This window comes from Saccopteryx bilineata, chromosome 1, assembly GCF_036850765.1.
Source record: "Saccopteryx bilineata isolate mSacBil1 chromosome 1, mSacBil1_pri_phased_curated, whole genome shotgun sequence".
In the NCBI taxonomy this organism is placed as follows: Eukaryota; Metazoa; Chordata; class Mammalia; order Chiroptera; family Emballonuridae; genus Saccopteryx; species Saccopteryx bilineata.
In genome coordinates this window covers 279,325,918-279,347,517 of record NC_089490.1, presented here as the reverse complement: position 1 = coordinate 279,347,517, position 21,600 = coordinate 279,325,918, and the positions used below count along the sequence as shown (strand labels likewise).

The 21,600-nt window shown below is 43.1% G+C and overlaps 1 protein-coding gene across 7 annotated transcripts in view; it reads left to right on the top strand.

Annotated features, from left to right (window-relative positions):
• The window catches only part of CTNND2 (catenin delta 2), a 985,037-nt gene that overhangs the window by 836,655 nt on the left and 126,782 nt on the right, over positions 1-21,600 (top strand). For all 7 annotated transcript variants that reach the window (XM_066243701.1, XM_066243686.1, XM_066243718.1 and 4 more), the window contains 2 exons: positions 9,872-9,989; positions 15,078-15,263. In XM_066243701.1, the coding sequence (XP_066099798.1) occupies positions 9,872-9,989; positions 15,078-15,263 (304 nt within the window). The remainder of the gene's footprint in view (positions 1-9,871; positions 9,990-15,077; positions 15,264-21,600) is intronic.

Genomic DNA, 21,600 nt, shown 5'->3' with positions numbered 1-21,600 from the left:
TAGGAGAGCATTGCTCTGCTCGAACTAAGGGCACTGCTGGTTTTTACTGGCGGTTCTGAAGACATTTTTGAGTCCTGGACTCAGAATGTGATGAAAGTTCTGTGGCTTTATTGTAGAGGGGGGGGGAATATATATATATATATATATATATATATATATATATATATGTAAATGTATAAAGCTTTGAGTAAAATGTCAGGGGTCAGCAAGCTATGGCCCATGGGCCAAATCCCTCCAGTTAATCTGTATTTGTATGACTGCAGGTAAGAGTGGGTTTTATGATTTTAAAAGTCATTGAAAGGAAGAGAGTGAGGAGTGATAGACACTCTGTGTGACCCCCAAAACCTAAAGTATTTACTCTCTGCCCCTTTACAGAAAAAGTTCCTGATCTCCGATTTAGATATTCATGGTAAGAAAGGCCTCTTTAAATTTTGTTTTTAACTAAAGCAAAAGCAAGCATACTTCATGGGACAGGGGTCTGGAACCTTATTGGCTAAGAAAGCCATGAACAAAACGCATTTTAAAATGTAATTCCTGCCTGACCTGTGGTGGCTCAGTGGATAAAGCGTCGATCTGGAAATGCTGAGGTCACCGGTTCGAAACCCTGGGTTTGCCTGGTCAAGGCACATATGGGAGTTGATGCTTCCTGCTCCTCCCCCCTTCTCTCTCTCTCTGTCTCTCTCTTCTCTCCCTCTCTATCTCCTTTCTAAATAAATAAATTAAAAAAAATAATAAAATGTAATTCCGTGAGAGCCATACAATATGTTTAACACTAAATACAAGTAAATGTGTGCATTTTATGTAAGACCAACACTTTTAACGTACAATAAGTCTCTGAATTCTTTTTAATAACGTTGTCATGCTGTTGCTAACCAATGATGAATAAAGTACTTCTTACCATTAATGCGACTTCTGGTGCTGCATGGTTTTGCTGATGGCTTTGTAGTCTGGTTGATACGTAGTGAGGTTAAGCTTCATACAGGTGTTGAGACTTCCATCCATTAAACGTGATCATAGGTTGGTCTTAACGTTCTTTAGATGTGAGAAAAAGACTGCTCACATGCATACATAGAGCTAAACATTGTCAGTACAGCAATACTCACATGCTGCAGTGTGTGGTATGTGACGGGAAGCTCGTTCCAAGTTTTGTTTTGTTTTTTTTTTTTCATTTTTCCGAAGCTGGAAATGGGGAGGCAGTCAGACAGACTCCCGCATGCGCCCGACCGGGATCCACCCGGCATGCCCACCAGGGGGCGATGCTCTGCCCCTCTGGGGCGTCGCTCTGTTGCATCCAGAGCCATTCTAGCGCCTGAGGCAGAGGCCACAGAGCCATCCTCAGCGCCGGGGCCATCTTTGCTCCAATGGAGCCTTGGCTGTGGGAGGGGAAGAGAGAGACAGAGAGGAAGGAGAGGGGGAGGGGTGGAGAAGCAGATGGGCACTTATCCTGTGTGCCCTGGCCGGGAATCGAACCCAGGACTCCTGCACGCCAGGCCGACGCTCTACTGCTGAGCCAACCAGCCAGGGCCTTCGTTCCAAGTTTTGACAATCAACTGGTCTGCGGGTTGAAGTTTTTTCATTTCTCCCACTTGTGTTTGCTCGCCAACTCTGCTTGCTGTCATGCAAGTCTTTCCAAATCTTCATTCAGTGACTTGAACTTATTCACCCACATGTCTGAGGCCTTCAGGTCAGCAGCTTGTAGCTCAAAATCTCTGACAGAGACACTGGGGATGTAACTCAGGTCAGCTCTGTCCACTGCACTCTTGTGTGGATGGATGATGAACTAAAAAAGACGAGTGCACTCACGAAATTCTCCAAAGCATGCTTTGAATGACTGCAGGAGATTAGATGTGAAGCCTGCTAGCTGCTGGAGATCAAGAGGTTGAGCAGGGTCACTTGCTATGCATGCATCTTTAAACTCCCCCAGTTTTTCAAAGTGTAGTAAATGACCTGTTTCAGTCTCTGCGATGAAGAGTTCCAGCTTATTTTCAAATGCAAACACTGCTTATTGAAGGGATAAGACTATATTTCCAATGCCTTGCATTTTCACATTGAGCTGATTCAGATGTTCAGTCATGTCCATGAGATAGTAGAACTTCGGGAGCCACTCAGTGTTAGCTAACTCAGGATGCTTGACGTTTTTCAAGAAAAGTCCAGATTTCGCTCAGACAAGCCGCGAAATGGCTGAGCACCTTCCCTCTTGACAACCAATGCACATTGCTGTGCAGAAGAAGATCAGGATAATTATTCCCAACTTTATCCAGCAGTGTTTTAAACTGGCAATCATTTAAAGCTCTGGCAACAATAAAGTTGACCACCCAAATGACCAGCGACATCACCTCACCAAGCTGCTCGCCACACATCTGAGCACAAAGTGCCTCCTGATGTAGGATGCAGTGGAAACTTAGGATGGGCCTCTTTTCATGTTCATGAAGAAGCGCTAAGAATCCTCTGTTTTTCCCCAGCATGCACGGAGCACCATCAGTACACACCGAAATAAGTTTATCCATTGGTAGATTTTTTTCTTTAGCCAACTCAGTGAAAGACTGGAGTAAACTTCCCCTCTTGTTGTCTCTTTCATAGGCAAAACAGCAAGACTATCCTCACGTAGTGTGTCACCTGCAGCATACCTTGCAATCACGCTGAACTGGGATAAATGGCTTACGTCTGTTGACTCATCCAAAGTGAGAGAAAATGGTGCTGCATTTATGTCCTTCACTTGTGTTGCCTCAATTTGATTTGCCATCATGATGGTACGATCGTGAACAGTTCTTGCCTACAGAGGCATGTCTTTTATTCATTTGATTATCTTGTCTTTATCCAAAAAGTCGTCAAAAAGTTCATTGGCAACATTAAGCATGAATGTTTTGGCATACTCCCCATCTGTGAATGGCTTTCCATTTGTCACAATTGCTAAAACACCAGCAAAGCTAGCCAAATTCCAGTCACCTTGTTGAGTCCAAACATGGAGTTGCTGCTGACTAGCTTGCACTCTGCACAGTAGCTCTTGACATGCTTTCTTCCTGCTGTCCCCCTCTGGATATTTCGATGCAAATGTAGTATGGCGTGTGTCGAAATGCTGCTTTATATTTGACCGTTTCATCAATGCAATTTTATCATTGCATATTAGACCCACTGCAGAACCTGCTCTCTCCACAAAGGTGAATTCCTCTGTCCATTTCTGCTGAAAAGTACGATACTCCTCATCTTTTTTTCTTTTAGCCATCTTCTTCGTCAAAAGAGTTTCTGCAATTAGCTAGCTGACTACTTGATTAAAAGGAGGGATGTTCACTTCCTGACCTCACAACGACCCGTGTACGTTACTCATTATCCAATAAGAATTTGGTGTTGTCCTTGAGGACAGCTGTGATTGGCTCCAGCCACCCACAACCATGAACATGAGCGGTAGGAAATGAATGGATTACAATACATGAGAATGTTTTATATTTTTAACATTTTTTTTTATTAAAGATTTTTCTGCGAGCCAGATGCAGCCATCCAAAAAGCCACATCTGGCTCGCAAGCCATAGGTTTCCAACCCCCATCATGGGAGAAAGGCTCACTCATGATTGGTATAATTTCCTGTTCCCACACTTAGCTCAAATCAGATCAGTTATGATAAACTCCTAATTTCATTGGTTTCTGAGTAGGGATCAGGTGGTCAAGGAATTAAGACAACCACCATTTGTCTCCTACTTAGCTGTTCCCTTGCAAATTTAGCATTGTTTCCAGATTTTCACGGGTTACCCATTCAGAGCCTCTGGCGATTGGTCTAAATGCATGGCTGTTGGCCGTGGGGACCATGATGCTCCCATCCTGTTGAGAAGAGATGAAGAGAATTGTTAGGAGTCTTTCATGCTGCGGCTAAGACAGTGGCTCTCAAATTCCAGTGTGTTTTGGCATTGCCCGCAGAGCTAATTGAACACACAGAAGCTCAGCTCATGAATGTAGCGGAAGGACCTGGGCCTCTGTATTTTACCAAGTTCCAAACATGATTCTGATGCAGCAGAGGTTTGAGAACCACTGAGCTGAACATGTGTTTGGTGTTGGGGAAACATACACCCCAAATTAGGCCCTCAAGGAACCCGCTACCCAGAGCAGGAGCACATTCTGGGAGAGGGGCACTATCATGAGCATTGTAGTACATTTACCAGCAGTTGTGGCCACCTCAACACACTAGATGTCAGTAATACCCCCTCCCTCCACAGTTGTGACAACCAAAATGTCTCCAGATGCCCAGACATTGGCAAATGTTCCCTGGGAGAAAAATTGCCCCAGATGAGAACACTGGTCTAGGAGACAGGCCTTAAAGCAATTATGCACCATTTCACTGAGTAATGATTACTGAGCTCTTACTCAGTGCTCCACAGTAGGGAGCAAAGGACAAACAAAAATGTAGGTTGATGCTCCCTTGCCTCCTCCATGTCATGAAGGGAGCAGACTTAAACATCAGGTGTTGCAGGTGCTCAAGAAGCTTGTGCCTGGAGCTATGAAGAAGGGAGCAGAGTGGTGAGGTGGAGCTCTGAGTGAACTGGCAGCACTGACTGCTCAGAGGCAAGGGGCCCAGAGGGAGAAGAAGGAAGAACATTCCAAGCAGAAGGCTCAGCACAGCCTTTTCTTATAGATGGTTGAGTGTAGGGAGGCTTGTGACTCTAGAGGGGCCTAGATCTGGCACCCCTGGCCTGCTCTGTGCTGCCCTCACTGGTGAATTCTACTGCTTCCCCTGCCTGATCAAAGGGGATAGTATAAACAAGGCCTTACTGAGCATGTGCCTTCTATTTCAGCTTTGCCTGGGAGCTACTTGTCTTTCTTAAAACAATCTCATCTCTGCTTTTTGAAGCTCTGCAGAAGCCCACTCACTTCTCACACCATTACATAGTCTTAGGAACCTGGCTCAGGTCCTATGGAGACTCAGTAGCTGGGCTCTGCTGATTATAAACAGGGAGATGAGACAAGGGGCCCAGTGAGCTGCAGCCTAGGAATGCAGGGCTGGGCCAATGGAAAGGGCTGTAGAAATGTTAGCAGGGCTGGAACCCAGGGCTGAAGGTGTCAGGATGGGCTTCGTATGAGATGACACCAATGGAGGCAACAACATAAAGGCCAGGAAGCAGGTGGGGTTGAATGGAAAGGAAGCAACAGATAGCACAGGAAGACAAAGTGGTCTTGAATTGGAAAACTCCTCCTACAGCCTGGGATTAAATAAAGATGGTGAGACACTGGATGGACCGGCTCCCGAAGGCAGTATCGCGCAGTTCTCTCAGCGTGTATGATCAACATTCTCAACAATCATAATAGAGTTTATACCTCAAGCTGAACAGCTTTACTCCTCATGTTATATGCTGTGTACAATTGCTTTTTCTTTCTTTGCAAATTGAGACTGCCCTGGAAAACCCAGCATGGGGGTTATTGTGGCAAAGCACAAACCACAGCAGAGGAAGCCTCCATTCAAATGTGTACAGATATGTGATACGGACCCAATAAGCATGGAGCCCAGAGGTAAATCTGTCATGAATTCTAATCTATCAAAGAGCTGAAAGCACTTGTGCCAGCTTGCACTGAGCACCTGGGATGTGTTCGGCACTGGGCTGCATTCTGGTGATGACAGTGACACATACCTTCTACCCTCCAGAAGGTCCCAATTCACCAATAAGGTCACAACTTAAATAATTTTAATATATGGTCAAAGATGATCAATAATGGAGATTCAAAGAGCTAAGGAAAAGGGGAGAGACTAATTGCAAGTGGATCAATTACTAAAACTCTCTCCCCTTAGTTTTCTCTGTGATTTGATCCCCCAGATTCCGTCCGTGTCTGAAATAGAGACATGTCAAGTGAAGTCTTTCATATGAAATGCTCTAGTCATTTATTTGAACAGACATGTGTGAGTTCCATTTTGGATCCTATGAGCATTGTATGTTGGATTTGTTTTAAATAAGCACACTGAGTGACGGAAGCTTAGAGAAATGAGATGTGAGACAGCACTGAAGATAGACGAAAGCTTAACTGTTATATTTGTTTGAAGGAGCGAGACTGTAAGAGATGCTATGTCTTTTAATTATAAAATATAAAAATAAATTGTTTTATTTTTTATTTATTAGATAAAAAGCTTACTGGACCTACTTTAAGTAGAAATTTCCAAATGACATATTGTTAGTCAAATAAGTTTGTAAATATGATATATATGTTTGCTCGCTTATAGTTTGTATGGGGTGTGGGAGACAGGCTGTAAGCTGGCAAAGTCATTATAGCCTAAGGCTTAGTTTTAAGATTAAACCTTTCCCACTGTTTTAATACTAAGATCTTCTCAAAACTGATCTTTCCCCACACCCTTGACTGTTGCATGATGTGGGGTGGTGCACTCTTATGAGAAATCCCATTTATGCCTCAGATGAATGGCTTTGTATCAGAAACTTCCTTATTTGTATATTGGCTTAAAGGTTTTAATTTTTACACTATAAAATGAGGCAGACTGGGGGCTCTCTCTCTCAGTTTCTGCCATCAGCATTGCAGAGGAGAGGCAGCCAAGATAGTGGAGTGCTGAAGGAGAAACCAGTTTGTGCAGAAAGAAGGAGATGAGGAACAGAGGTGAATAAGGCTGGTGAGGTAGAAAGCTTTGATTCTAGAAAACTCAGATGAGTCAGTGGCTTTGGGAGCCCTAAATGGAAAGGGAAGTGTTTTCCCACCGTGTGTATTTTCTCGCCTGCCAGGTGCAAGCTAGGATTAAAGGTAATGGCCTACCAGTTCTTGGCTCTGTTATTTCATTACTGTCTGTCCAAATCAAATATGAACCTGCATGGGCCAGGCAGCTGTGATAGTGGCCATGGCTATTGGCCTTACACATATCTACTGACATTTCAACACAGACTGTAAAGATTATTTCTAAGGAATAGATGTTATACCACAATTGTGGTTTTATAAATAACCTGCAAATATTTGTTTCAATATTATATTAATGCATATATGTTTGCTGTACCAGTTTCTAGCCAGACATGGAAATCACCTCTTCAAGATGGGCAAAGGAGGTTTAAGTATAACAAGAAGGAGGTTAACATTGGCTCATTGTCAAACATGGAGGACCATAATTACAACTAACTGTACAATGACCAACACTCAATGTTATTGGTTTTTTAAAAAAACTTGTAAACAGTGAAGTATATGTGATATAGATCTTATGTTTGAGGAAAAAGAGAAAAAAAGGAAGCCCCCCTCTCCTCCAGAATGAAAAACCACAGGTACTCATGAAGTGTTCCAGTCATTCAGGAATAGTTAAGAGTGGAAACTCAACCCCAAAGGCTTGTAAGACACTGTACCCCATTGAGAAAGAGACGTGTTTACCTCAGTCTGTTTAAAAATATATATTGATCTTCATCCAACCTGTGGACACTGTGGTCACTCCATCCTACCTACTGTATCACAGAGTTGTGGTGTGTGTGTGTGTGTGTGTGTGTCCCAGTCATTTCTTCTTCAGGAAACTTACCTTATTAGTCTTTCTCATTTTTCAATATCTTACACATTTTAATGTAGTCGTCAGTTAATAGCATTTTATTTTTAACTTTGGAGGCGACTAGACTAGAATTGAACAGAAACTAGAATAAAGAAAAATGTTTAGATTAATATTGACAACTTATGTTGACAATGTTGTTAATTTCTGATCTTTCCAACTCATTGGCCCTGCCCATTTATTAAATACCGATAAAGATAGGCTGATCTTTATAAAGTTTATTTGTGAATCAGGAGGCAGCCTGCCCCATGGGGCAGCTATTCAAGGGAAAGACTGAGTGAGTGTTCATCAGTACAGGAAGAGTACAGAGGATTTCAGACCAGGGTGTATGAGAGATGCCTGAAGGCTCTGTAGTCTAAATTCCATTGTTCTCTCTTTGGAGACATGACCTCATCAAGTACAAAAAGGCAAGATTTAAGACACACAATCATACATTCCTAGCCTACATTGTTCAGGCCCAGAGGTCTGACTGGAATTTTTGATAAACCTTTTACTCTAACTGCCTCAGAGCTCCACCTGGTACAGATAGTTCAAGGAAGAATGGTCTAAAAGTGCTGTCTTACAAAGGCCATCCTTTTGGTTTAGAAAAATACCTGTATGCCTCTGACTGCTTTTCCCTACCAGGAAGTTAGTTCTTCCCTTTCCCAGGGATCTAAGAGAAAGGAGGACTAGCTACCCCGAGGCAGAATCTTAACACTTGACATAAAAATGCCGTCAATATTTGCCCAATCCTATTATCTAAGGAACTTAGGGATTTTGTTTATATTTTAAGATCTGCAAATGCCAAAAATACTAATTTGAATTGAATAACCTTTCCCAGTACTACATTAAAACACTGATAGAGCCTCTTTAAACATGTTCCACAGACCTTTTTCGTTAGCAAAGAAAACATCTATGTTCAGTAGCATTTTAGCATTAGGCCTATTTTAATTTTTTTTTAAAAAAATGCAGTCTATCTACATTGTACGTGAAGCTCTTGCTTTTCCTCTTTTTCACAGACCTGATTTTTTTCCACTTGCCAACTCTGTGGCTTTGGACAGCCACTCTGAGCCTCAGTGTTCTTGTCTGTAAAATAGAATGAAGTGTGACAGTGAAGGATGTTGTGAAAATGAAATAAGAATTTATGTGTCAATTACAGTGTGGTGTGGAGATTCCTTCTGTTCAACTTCTGCAGGTTCTGTCCAAGGACACAGATTCTTGGGCTGTCAGCAAAAAAGCAATAAATACCCTCCCCAGACCAAACCCTCTCCCTAGACTAGAGCTAAAGCACTAGAAATTCTCAGCACAGGCTCCCCAAGTAGGCAAATAATTGGACTCCTTCAGAGAACCCAGGGTGGGACTCAGCAATCTACAGGAACATGCCCTCCAGGTAGTTCTGATGCTAGCCAACATTTGAAAGCCTTAGCCCAACCTAGATCATTCTCACTCTTCCCCAATTTCTAAATTCTTCCAGTCCCTTTGCCCAACCTAGATCATTCTCACTCTTCCCTGGTTTCTAAATTCTTCCAGTCCCTTTGTCCCTTCCTTCCATGAACCCGCCTCCTTCAGCATCCCCGCCCCCACACCCCTGTGAGCTGTGTTTTGGGTAAGTCAGTCACTGCAGAAATTCGCAACTGGAATCCAACCCTATTAATGGCTAGGAGACCAAAATCATACTTCCAGGTGGTGGAGTTTCTGAAAGTATCCCGAAGGGTCATCTTTGATTCGGGTTCTCTCCTTTTTTTATAGGTCTGGTGACTAGGATTATCTCGTTGTTTGTATCTCTCTGCTTCCAGCTCCTTCTGTTGGCTCAACCCAGCGTGTGCCAGCATGCATGTCAAGCACATCCCCATGGCTAAATTTTCACAGAACCCCCTCACTATGTTCTTAGAAGAAGTTTGTACTTTTCTTCTGGCTGGACCAGAGGGGGTATCTTTTTGAGGCAGGGGAAATTAGATCTAGAACGTATTTCAGTAAGTTAGAAGCTCTGTCTTTGAAAAATGTTTCACACTTCTGAAAGAAGAACTCTTTGAAACAAAGAGCTTCTGATTCCTTCATTGACAGTAAAGGAAGAAAACTTTGAAACTTTCTGAAAGTCTCCCATTCTTGGTGATCACGGGACACTCATAGATCATATGTTCGGAATTCTGCATTCTCCATTTATCTAGTTGCATTACAGAAGATAATCTGTGACTCTCCCAGTTCTAAGATGCACGTGATGAATTAGTAGAATTGGTTGAAGCCATCCCTACTCCGTATAACGATAGTTTTGATAATTATTCTGAAAAGTCAAGCAAAGTGTTTTCTTTGACACTAAGAGAGGAGGCGTGTATGGATAGAACATGCTTTTAGTGACCAGCGTGGAGGTTGCTAACGGGTCCTTTTGCTTTGCAGGAACGTTAGTTCAGCCGGAGAGGAGGCCCGCAGGAGGATGCGGGAATGTGAGGGGCTCACAGATGCTCTGCTCTACGTGATCCAGTCCGCACTGGGGAGCAGTGAGATCGACAGCAAGGTTTGTTGTATTCCCCCAGGTTAAGCACCTTAGACAATAAAGATGCCCAAAGGACTGAGCAATGACTGACAGCAGTAGAACCTGTGTTTAATCCTTTCACTCTGACATAAATCTTGATCTCTTTCTGTGAATCCACAATTGCTAGACAGGGCTTCTAAGCCCAGGTTAGACTAGACACAACTCTTGATTAGCAACAAGGAGAAATTTAGATTATTGTAAGTTACTCAAACCACAAGTGTTAAAAAAAAAAAAGATGAGTATATAAACTGTTGCATACCACATTATCCACAAGCTTCTAATTTTCTTTTGTGAAATCAACTTTCAAATGAAAAAGAAATGTTAAAACTACCTGAGATTTTACTAATCTTATATTCCTACAAGTTAGCTTTATAACAACTGTTAATTGTACCAAATGTCATTTAAAAATACCAAAGGAAGTTTGAATAAGTGCTGTCAAAATACTAAGTCAATGAGGCTGTCAACACCTTAACCATCAGTGTCTATGCCGCTTCAGTTCACGAACCAAAATAGAACTGGGTGGACTTTTCCAATGTTTGTGCTGTTTTTGTTTTGTCTTAATTTGTCCTTTGATTAGTTTTGATTCACTCCAAATACAAATTTGTAATTTCATAATATCCTGATATAAACACAGACTTTACCGAGGCTTTTAAAGTAATTTGTGTGGTAAATGTAATCCTCAGTAAGGGTTTCTCAAGAGCCACACTATTGACATTTTGGGCCGATTAATTCTTTGTGGTGGGGAGGTGGTCCTGTGCTCTGTGGGATGTTAAGTAGCATCCTGGCCTTTACTCACTAGATGCCAGTAGCACCTCCCTCCATCCCTGCTTGTGTTACAAACAAAAATGTTTCCAGACGTTGCCAAATTTGGTCCCATGGGATGTAGAATTGGCCCTGGTTGTGAATCACAGCGTGAATCCCATGGTTTTCAATGCTGACACATCAGAATTACCTTTGGAGCTTTTAATAAATACATGTGCCTAGACTCCATCAGAGCCCTCTGAATCTAAATGTCTATCTCTGGTCTCTGATGTTTGCACCTTTTAAAATTCAGTGGGTGATTTGTTGTGCTCTTGGATTGAGAGCCCTCCTTAGCAGATTCAGCTTTGAATGGGCTCTATGTGAGAATATGGTATAGTGTGATTTAGTTGTGAAGTTAGATAAAAAACAAGTAATAGGATTTTATCCATTTAGTTACTAACTGGCATGGGGGCACTTTTCAACATAAGTACACATTACAGTGACTGAGAAACTTAGAGAATTACTAATGCCTGAGCCTAACTCCCTAAGTTTTGGATCGACACTATCTTCTGGGACTCTAACCCTCTAAGAACTGGTTGATTCCAGTTATGAACACTGCTTGTCATCTTATCCCTGCCACTCAGTGATGTTTGCATCCCTTCATTTACTGTGTAAATGTCATCAATTTCTAAGACAGAATATGATGTAATAAAGATTCAATCATCCCCTTATGGTGAACACCCTTCATGGCCATTTTAGACCTTTTAATATCATCGACAGGAGTATTAAGTCCCTTAAGAAGTGACAAGTCAAGATGTCTTGAGTACTTACGGGTACCTGTTCACATCATATACCTATGACTTTTTAAAAAAAGAGCTACTGAAGATAATTCTCTGATGCCACAGTGCCCAGGATCTTAATATTTAGATCAGTAAAGACTAAGGCAGTAGGACCCTAAGCCTCTACCTATTGTGGATACCAAAAAAGTTTTAATATTGTCTGAGACTTGCAGTTAATAATGAAGAGTCAACAGCCTCTTGCCTTAGCCAAGTACCATGCCACCATCAGACTGCAGGAGTTCCAGGACCATAGGTGACTAATGGAAGACTGTTGAGATCTCTTAAGTACCACGTTTTTCCCCAAAGGGGAAATTGGAGTAATTGGGACAATTTAGCTACCTGAGATTTGAATAATCAGACATTCCTGATCAAGTAGCAAGAGCACAGGACAAGCTGGTGAGCGTGCCATCTCTACTCCCACTGATTAGAGGACCATAACCCAGGGACCTCAACTTTGTGACAAATAAGATCATCTATAGCTGTTGAAAAGATCAAATGTGATAAATTGCTCAGCAGTGCTTTGCTGGCCAGAATATGCTATTGAATTTTGACATATTATTATTTTCCCATAATTTTCCACTCAGCCCCCTGCTTGGCCACCTCCAAGCTTTCACAAAGGAAAAAATACACACACACACACACACACACACACACACACACACACACACACATTCTCTTTAAGGACAGAGAAGTTAATGAATAAAAGAGCCTGGATTTTATGCATGCTCTCAGCCTGGCCCTATAATAAGGACAGTTTGTTGAATAGGTAACATATGGTAGAGTGGTCTTTGGACAAGTTCCAAATTAGCCCTTTCTAATAGAAAATAAGGAGTCAAAATGGCCCTGGTGACCAAGAGAGGAACTGCTAAAAGAACTGTTGACAGCAATGGATCTCAAAAGCAAAACCACCAGCTGCCAAACACCTTCTGCTGGTGTCCCCGAGAAAGACAGTGGCTGTCTTTTTTCTGTTGCTTTAGAGAAAAGTGCTTGAATTGGTAACTCTCCCAGATCAGCCTGGATGAGAGAGAGAGATTGATTCAGTCCCTGTGAGCTCCCACGCCCCCAGTCTTCTCTCTACACCACCTCCTCTCTCCCCTCCCACCTGTCCATCCCCACCTTCTTTCTCCTTGTCCAGCTTCATCCCGTGTCATCCCTAGTCATAGGTAAATTACAAAGCATTTCCCAGAACCGCTAGAGATGTATTCCCCAGTTGTCCTTTGTTAAACAGAGGTACAATGATGCCCTTGGGAAAGAACAGGAAGGTGAGAAAGGAGTTTATTCTCCCAAGTCTTTGATGTAAGAAAAATCAGTTTGAGCTGATTTGAAAATTATTCTGACTTATGCTGCAACGTTTCCCTTTCGGGAGGGACTTGCCTGCCTTTCATGCATCGCCTTGTGTTTACCTGCTTTCATGCTGGTGCCTCTCTTTGATGCTGAGAGGATGCTTGAAATAGAAAATCAAGTTGACTCAAAGCCCGTGGGATTAACAGCCATGAAACCTTGAAAAGCTGACAAGAAAGGTCTAGAATGGCAAAGGCTCCAAAGATAGATCCTGGAAACCAGTTTCCCTCATTGATTTTCATGCCCCCATTGTCAAGTCAAAGACATATACTGCCTTTTACCAGATTTTAGTCACAGGCAGGAGCCGGGCAGAATTTGGGCCCTGGGCGACTCTTCCTTCCAGCCCCTATCCAGAACTGGAGAGAAATGATATAATCCCCTGGGAGTTACCAGCAGCTTCAGATCTCGTTTTCTTCACCTGTGAAAGGAACTAGGTTCTCCACCTGAACTGTGGCTGTCACACAGTAGGTGCCTAGAAAGTGGTTAAATAACACTTCCTCGATTCTAGTTATTTGTGCCATTATTTTGTCCTTTTTTTTTTTTTCCACTGGGTACTTTTCCCCTCAGCCTCCAGTTCCTCAAATACAGAATGAAGGTCAAAAGCTTGATGCCTTGGGCTGAATGTGTCACCCCCTCCAAATTCATATATTGAAACTTAATCTCCGATGTGATGGTATTTGATGGTGGGACCTCTGGAAGAAAATAGAATCACAGAGAGATTTAGCCATTTGCACACAGCAAGGTCACAGCTTATGAAACGGTGGAGCCAGGTCTAAAATGCAGACCAACCAGCTCTAGGTCACATGCCCTGGAGGTCCACACAGTGCTGTCTCTGCCTCTGTTCATGAACTGAAGCCTTGTGTAGCTTTGCTGTGTGCTAGGCTCTCTCCCCACTATGTACACAACAGGTTTGTTTCCTGTTGCTGCTGCAACAGATGGCCACAAACATAATGACTTAAAGACACAAATTCATTATCTTACTATTTAGGTCAGGAGTACCAAATAGGTCTTGTGGGGCTAAAATCAAGCTGTCAACAGGGCTGTGCTCCTTCTGGAGGCCCTGGGGCGGGGGGGGGGGGGGGCTATTCCTTGCCTTTTACAGCTTCTCAGGCCTGTGGGCATTCCTTGGCTCATGGTCTCTCCCATCTCTACAGCCAGCAATGGTAGGTCCTGTCCTTCTCACGTCACTCACTCTAACTCTTCTGCCTTCCTCTTTAGAAGACCCACGAATACATGGGTCCACCTGTATAACCCAGGAGCATTTCCTCATCACAAGGTCATTTGATTGGCAACCTGAATTCCATCTGAAACCTCAATCCCCCCGCCATATAACCTAATATATTCACAGCCTCCAGAGGTTCGTATGTGGACATCTTAGGGGAAACTTGGTGTACCTACCACGTTTACTCTAGCTCACCTAATCCACACAGCAAACTAAAACATGGGTATATTTATGACCATCTTACAGAGGACAGTATGGTGCCGTGGAGACGCTGGGTGCTTTATCCAGGTCATACGGCCAGTTTTCAAAGACGTGGGGTTCTGCAGGTGTCTAGCTCTACAACATGTGTCCTTAACCACTGTTTAACTGCTATGCTAAGAACATAGCAGCGCTGGCCAGCTCAGAGAAAATCAGTAGCTTGGTGACATTTATGCCCCCAGGTGACCACAGCACCTCGCTTGCCTGAGACAACGCTGGTGTGTACCTCCTGCCCCGTTTTACTCCCTGCAAAGGCCCTGGTGGATGGTAAATATTAGTGTCACCCTCTCAGAGTCATCGGAAATCCAATTATCCATGCTTTTGGTGATTCTGAGCTGCAGCCCCCAGGTGTCTGTAAGTGCGCAACACCTGGGACCTCTTCTGGTTGCAGGTTCTTTCCCACTCACAGGTGAATTTCAGTCAACAGCGACAGCTGTTTATAGAAGTAACTATTTTTGATGACTAGTTTCTTTGTGGGGAGAAAAGGTCTTAAGACCTTTCTTAAGCTTCTCTAAATTCTTTCCACTGTGGTTCTCAAGGGCGCCCTTAGGCACCGCTGCTCCGTGCATCCATGGAGAAATGTGTGTGTGGAGACCAACTGCTTTCTGGCTGGAGAGCTAGTTCCCTTTTATTCATTCCTTCTCTGTTTCCTTTTCTTGGGTTCCACAGACCGTTGAAAACTGTGTGTGCATCTTAAGGAACCTCTCTTACCGGCTGGCGGCAGAAACGTCTCAGGGACAGCACATGGGCACAGACGAGCTGGACGGGCTGCTCTGTGGGGAGGTCAGCGGCAAAGACACCGAGAGCTCCGGGTGCTGGGGGAAAAAGAAGAAGAAAAAGAAGTCCCAAGACCAGGTGATGCAGGCGCCTCACAGCTGCATGCAATTATCCCCTTCCCTAATTGCAACATTAATATATTGTCTGCACATATAAGTACAGGGATTTCAACGTGCGTAACGCCACTAATGTGTCTGCACAGCCTTCCTGTGGGAATTTCACAGCTGAGACGGTGGAACATTAAATGACTCCCCCATATCCTGCTGAGCCAAGATAGGGAATTTCCACAAGAGAAAGAGCCACGCAAGTCCCAGGCAGACTCTAGGGAACCAGCCCAGAGAGTCAGGCCCAGGCACTGCTTCTTCCACGTGTGGAGTCGCACGTTTATTCACACCCCACCTGTGGGGTCCAGGTGTGGTCTAAGAAAAGCAGCTGAGGAGAGAGGCACGGACAGCTAGCACGTATTTCATACAGCGTCCTGAAGCGTTAGGGTATACAGCGTCCTGAAGCGTTAGGGTATGGGATCTCGCACTTACTGTGGGAAATGGGGTGGCCGGCAGATTCACAGCCTTCCAGCAGAATGGTATTAGAAGCATGACTTTGGGGAGCAGTTCTCATGAATTCATAAAGCTGTCCAAGTGGGAGAGGCCGCTGCGAAGGAACGGCCTTGACCACAAGTGGCAGTAAGTGGGGTGCCCCAAGGGAATTCTTGGCCAATAGGCTTGGTAGAGTCAGAACAGCCTCTGCTCCTCTCCCTGGACGCCTCTGGGAGGCTGGCCCCCTCACCCAGCGGCCCCCAGTAAGGCAGTAATGTGCAGATACGCCCGTCCTGAGGCTGCCCAGACAACCCCACCACCAGGTTTCCCTCATCTGCCCTGGGCGCTGTGGTCACATGTCCAGCTTTCCCCTGGACACTGACCATACGTCCAACTTCCCTCTAGACACAGATGCTAAGGCTTGTATAGACTGAAGACCTGACCGTCTTCAAGCTTGGATGACTGAGAAAACAGAGCAGAACCACCACACCCTTTCTTGCCGGGTTAATAGTTCAAAATAAATATACAAAGTATGTTTAGATCATGGCACACGATACTTTAGTATTTTAGAAAGCATCTCACTTTGAGTATGATTTAAAGGAACTATTTTATTAAGAGTAAGGGTTGATGGGGATGCACTCTTAAATAGATTTCCTAAATTTGACTGGAATAAGTCCCTGTTGGCATTTCTGCAGGTTCCAGCTCCCTAGCTGTTGTGGCCCTGGGGATGCTCCAGATACTTCTACGACTAGATCTGTGTGTTTCTGTTTAAACACGCCTGTGGTTTAGGAGATACATGTGCGTTGCCTTTTTGATGGTGACCTTCTACTCCTAGGACAAAATATCCAGCCCTGAGTGTTCCCCCGCTGTGGGTCAGTGCTCTGAGCCTTCTGTCTTCTCCCTGAATCCGAGGCACCTTTCAAGGCTATGGTTCTTAATTCAACCACTTAAAGCCATCCCAGCAGGGGAACAAAATGGTCAGCCAGCAAGTATTTATTGAGTATTTACTATGTGACAAGCATCAGATACCTCAGTTTTCCCACCCTGTACTTAAGAGAGCCAGGCCATTTTGAGTTCTGGATATTTTTAGTATCAAATAAACTGAACATGGCTTAACCAAGGTCTAAGGGTTCTTCTCATGGTTTCCTTTTGAGTTCTGTGATTCTATGGGTCTCAGGCCCTGCCCTGCTTTAGTCTGGAAAATGAGCAGGCACAGTAATGGCTGAAAGGAAGATCAGCACATGGGCAGGAATGTGGTTCTTCCCCATCTGTCTAGCGATTGTAATCCCTGGGTCTCTTGTGCTGCTTTAGGACTCAGAACCTCCGGATGGGCCCGGACAACTTCAGAGGGCAGATTTGGGAAATTGCCTTAATACAATTTTTGCCTTGACTAAAAAACAAAACAAAACAAAATTTAAAAAAAAGCTTCAAACTGAGACTGAAGTCATTCTGACTTCAAAGCTTTCTCCAGCCTGTTGCTCGGATTCTAAAGTGAATCCTGATGTCTGTAGTGCCTGCCACTGGCATCTCATTTAGTAAGGCTCTGCCTTAACCTTGACCCCTTTCAGCAGCTCTGCTCGGGTGTGCTCACCTGGCTTGCAGTCTTTCAAGTGACAGATGAGATTGGGAGTTGATTGGATTCAGAGAAGTCGGGGGCCAGAAGGGGACATTCCTGGACTTCACCCAGGAAGAGAGCCTTACTTTCATGAGGAAAGCTTTTTGCTGCCTCATGAAACCTTATGGTGAGCAATTTCCTAGGCTTAGGAAGCTGTCCTTTGAACTATATTTTATCATACCAATAAACTCTTTTCTGGGTTAAAAATAAAAAAATACTTAAATAAAATACTTCAAGATTAATAGAATCTTATGATTTTTGTCAAAGTCTAAATACAAACTTATATGGATCACTTGTCTCATTCTTTCCCTTACAATATCTTTTTTAAGAAGAAAATGTTTAAGTAAGCTTTGCTGAAATTACCTTAAGTTAAAATACAGTGGAATATTATTGTTTATAAGGAAGCTTCAAAGTTATGATTTCAACCAAGTGGGTAGTTTTTTAAAAGGTTTTTTAACTAGGCTTTCTACAAGTATATTTTTGAAGGGCCTAAAACTTACATGTTAAGCTTAATGAGGATGTAAATAGATAACAATTACGCTTCTTTGAAAAGCCATTTGAGTATATCTTGCCAAGTTTAATATATTGAAAGGTAGTCAAAAGTAAAAACTCTTTTTTGCATTTAAAGACCAATGGAAGGGGCCTGGGAGGAGCGTGCAGGCAGGACCGAGATGAAGTGAAGAAGGAGAGGCATATAGGGCGCCTTCCAATCCACTGGGCCTCCAGACATCACTCGGGGTCCCAGGGAGAGACTTGAGTCAAGATGGCGCCACCTGCTGGGAAAGATTGACATTTGAGCCAGCCTTGGGTCTCGGTAGGAAAAGTAGTGCCTCCACCTGAGGATTTTCTCCAGTGGTCTGCACTTGGGGAAAGCCGACCACCATTCCACCAGAGAGGTCAAGAAGTGTAAAGGAATTAAAGGCTGGCTGCCTCGAGTGAGAAGAGGAGCCAGGGCCCTATGTCACCACTATTAGCAGGTTGCAGCAAGGTGAGAAATGGATGTGTTCCCAGGCGTCACTGGGACATCCCCATCTTTGCTAACAACCAGATCAGCAGGTTACTTTTGGAGCCTGCAAAATGATTTAACTGTCTACAGCCATACCACCCTGAACGTGCCCGATCTTGTCTACAAAATGATTAAACTCATCTAGAAGCTTCTGGAGAGTTCCAAGTTTACAGCTCTAAAGATGGTCAGATATCATCCATCCCTTGGGATGTACTGCTTATAAAGTCTGGTTTTAAAAGAACTTGTAGGACTAGAGAAAATACATAACACAAAGTGAAGTGTAAAAAGAAATAACAAAGTCAGTGTGTGCACAGACACAGGTATGGTATGGATTAAACCGGGCCAGTTTTGTAAAATATGTGACATATGAAAATATAAAATATGTGCATGCACGAAAATGTATGTGCGTCTAGAAAAAGTGCAGTCACATCAAAGACAGAGAATTGTGGTGGATTCTTTTTGTGCTTACATATTTACAAATTCTCTGCAGTGGGCCTTACTCTTTTCAAACACCATTTAAAAAATAGTATTCAAAAAGTCACTAATGTTTTAAGTCACTAACTACTTAAGTTACTGTTTGCTTATAAGAATGTACAGGTTTTCTTCTCCTAAATTTAAGATGCCTCGGACGAAAGCTCAGGGGCTGTGGAAAGTGAAAAGTTGTCTATGCTGTAACAAAGACTTACCCGGATAGAAGAGCCAGAGATTGTAGCAGGAAGCAAAAGGGATGAAAATTGTAATTGGTTCAATGATTCCCTCTGGAGTTTTCTATATTTCAGAAATTCATGTTGACTCTTACCTTTGGCCTGATATTCTGTACCTAAGGAAAATACTTTGCCACTCTTCAGGTCAAATTTAGTTATAGTTAAAAATCTCAAAAACATTTTCTTTTAGATCCCTGATAGGGATATTTCAAGAAAAATGTGTGATACAAAGATATGCTTCATTCATACTCTTATTTCAAGAATGGTTGCTATTGAAATGTATTAGAATCATCAGACTAGAAGCTGTGTGTGTGAAGTGCTTGACAATTCTATATATCATATTCTAGTCCAAAAGGGCTTTGCAAGTTTACTAATTCTTGAGTCTGTGTTCAGAGCCTCTTGCTGAATTAGAAGAAATTGCTAGTTTCTCTAGCTCTTCTTGGGCACAACCTCCCCCAAAGCAGACTGCATGTCATGTGTCAAGAAGCACGTCTCCCCTGGCAAGGTGCTCACTGCCTTCTAGCAGGGCTGTGTGCCAATGGCCCGGGACAGCAGTGCAGGGGAGGCAAGCCAAAGACTGGGATTTGGGTCTAAGGAACTAGAAATAAACAAAATTGACTATTTACTTTTCCACATTCTGTAGGAATAAACGTTCTCTTGTTTTTCAATTTGGGGATGTGGCCAGGGCCCCTGTGGTGTGGCCCAGGGGCCGGAGGTGCGCCAACATGGCTCAGAGGCGACAGGACACTGCTGGCTGCTGGCCAGAGCAGACCTGGGCCTTCAAGACGCACTCAGTGTGAACTTGACAGTTTGCCGAGAATCCTGCTCAGAAAACACAGTACAAGCAAGATCCCCTAGAACTCAGAACCTCTCTTTTCTGCGTGAATGTCATTTGTGAATATTTAAATTCACATGGATGTATGTCCATCCACAAGGGTGAAGACATAAATCCATCAGAATTCAAAGAGGATTCTGACCCAGGCCTTCTCTATGGTGAACAGTCTCTTACGATCATCTCTGTGTCAGAGTTTACTTAGTTGTGGTCAATTTGAGAGTGTCATTGTTCTTTTTCATCTTGTTCTTACATAGTAGATGCCAAATGCATAATTAGCAGCAAGTTTTATTTATGATATCTTTATATGTATCTTTATGATGCTTTATAGGCAAGAGCAATAGCAGTGTGCCTCTGTGTAAAACTTTTGTTAGCTTAAAAATGAAAGAGCCTTTCAAAGTGAGAGACAAACAAGCATTTATTTGAAATCAATAAGAAAAACTATTTGAGGATCATTGATTCAGGCTGAAGCCCAAATAGTGTTCCGATTAGGAGACAAAGGCAATGGGTATTTATGAGAAAGGGAAGGGGAAAGATTACATCAGTAAAAGGAAGGCATTTCTATTGGCAAAGATAATATAACATAATGAAGCTAATTCTAAACAGTGTTTTTAATTTTCACTCCGATAGCCATCAGTCCGGTAGTTATAATAACTGCTTTCATGTTACCTTGGCAAATAGTTCTTTGGGCCACAATGTTGTCCCATGCCCAGTCAAAGGTGATTTTTCCCTATTTTAACATTTCAAAGGTTTGAGGCATAAGATGTGCAAGGCCGTTCCCCCGGCATGGCAGCTCGGGCTCCATTGTAAAGTGACTCCTTTATAGTCTTGTTTATACCTTTGGCACCCTCTTATTTTTGACAGGAGAAGAGACGCGTGTTGGCAGAGCCTGCAGAGCCCATCCTTGCTCATGTTCCTGGCTGTCCTGAGGCCCCAGGCCAGCCTCCAGGCTTTTGCTCATTCTGTTCCCCTGCCTGGCCTCCCCCTTCTCTTCTTCCACTACTTAGAGACGTATCCTTTAAGACCAAGTCAAACATCATCTCCACCCTTCAAAGACCTCCCTCAAGAAAAAATACACCTCTAACCTGTTTCCACATGGTTTTACTTCAGCTTCTCTAGTGCTCCTCACACAATGAGTTATGACAGCACTTGATCCCCAGAGAGAGTGAATTTTCTGAAGGCAGGGACCATGGGTCTCCTTTTCACCTTTAACTTCTAGCCAATGGTGGGATTCAAATAATTAACAACTGGTTCTCTACCCTAATGACCATTTTAAGTATAAAAAAATGATATACGGAAAGGTAGTTTATTATTTCATGCATTTAATACTTAAATAAGAACAATAAAAGAGGTACACAAAACTAGATTATGTTCTAAAAAAGTCTTAAAATATTAATGAAAAAAGATTGAATAATACCTGACAGAAAACAATAAAACTATTATTTAAGATATTTCCATATTGCTTCTTGATTGGCATCCTCACTTGTAATTTTTTTCACCTATGGATGGAATGAACAGGTGCTTAGAATACACTGTTGCACAGATGAATGTTAAAAAAAAAAGTAAGGAATAGGCCCTGCTCGGTTGGCTCAGTGGTAGAGCGTTGGCCCAGTGTGTAGAAGTCCTGGGTTCAATTCCCGGTCAGGGCACACAGGGGAAGTGCCCATCTGCTTCTCCACCCTTCTCTCTCTATCTCTCTCTTCCCCTCCTGCAGCCAAGGCT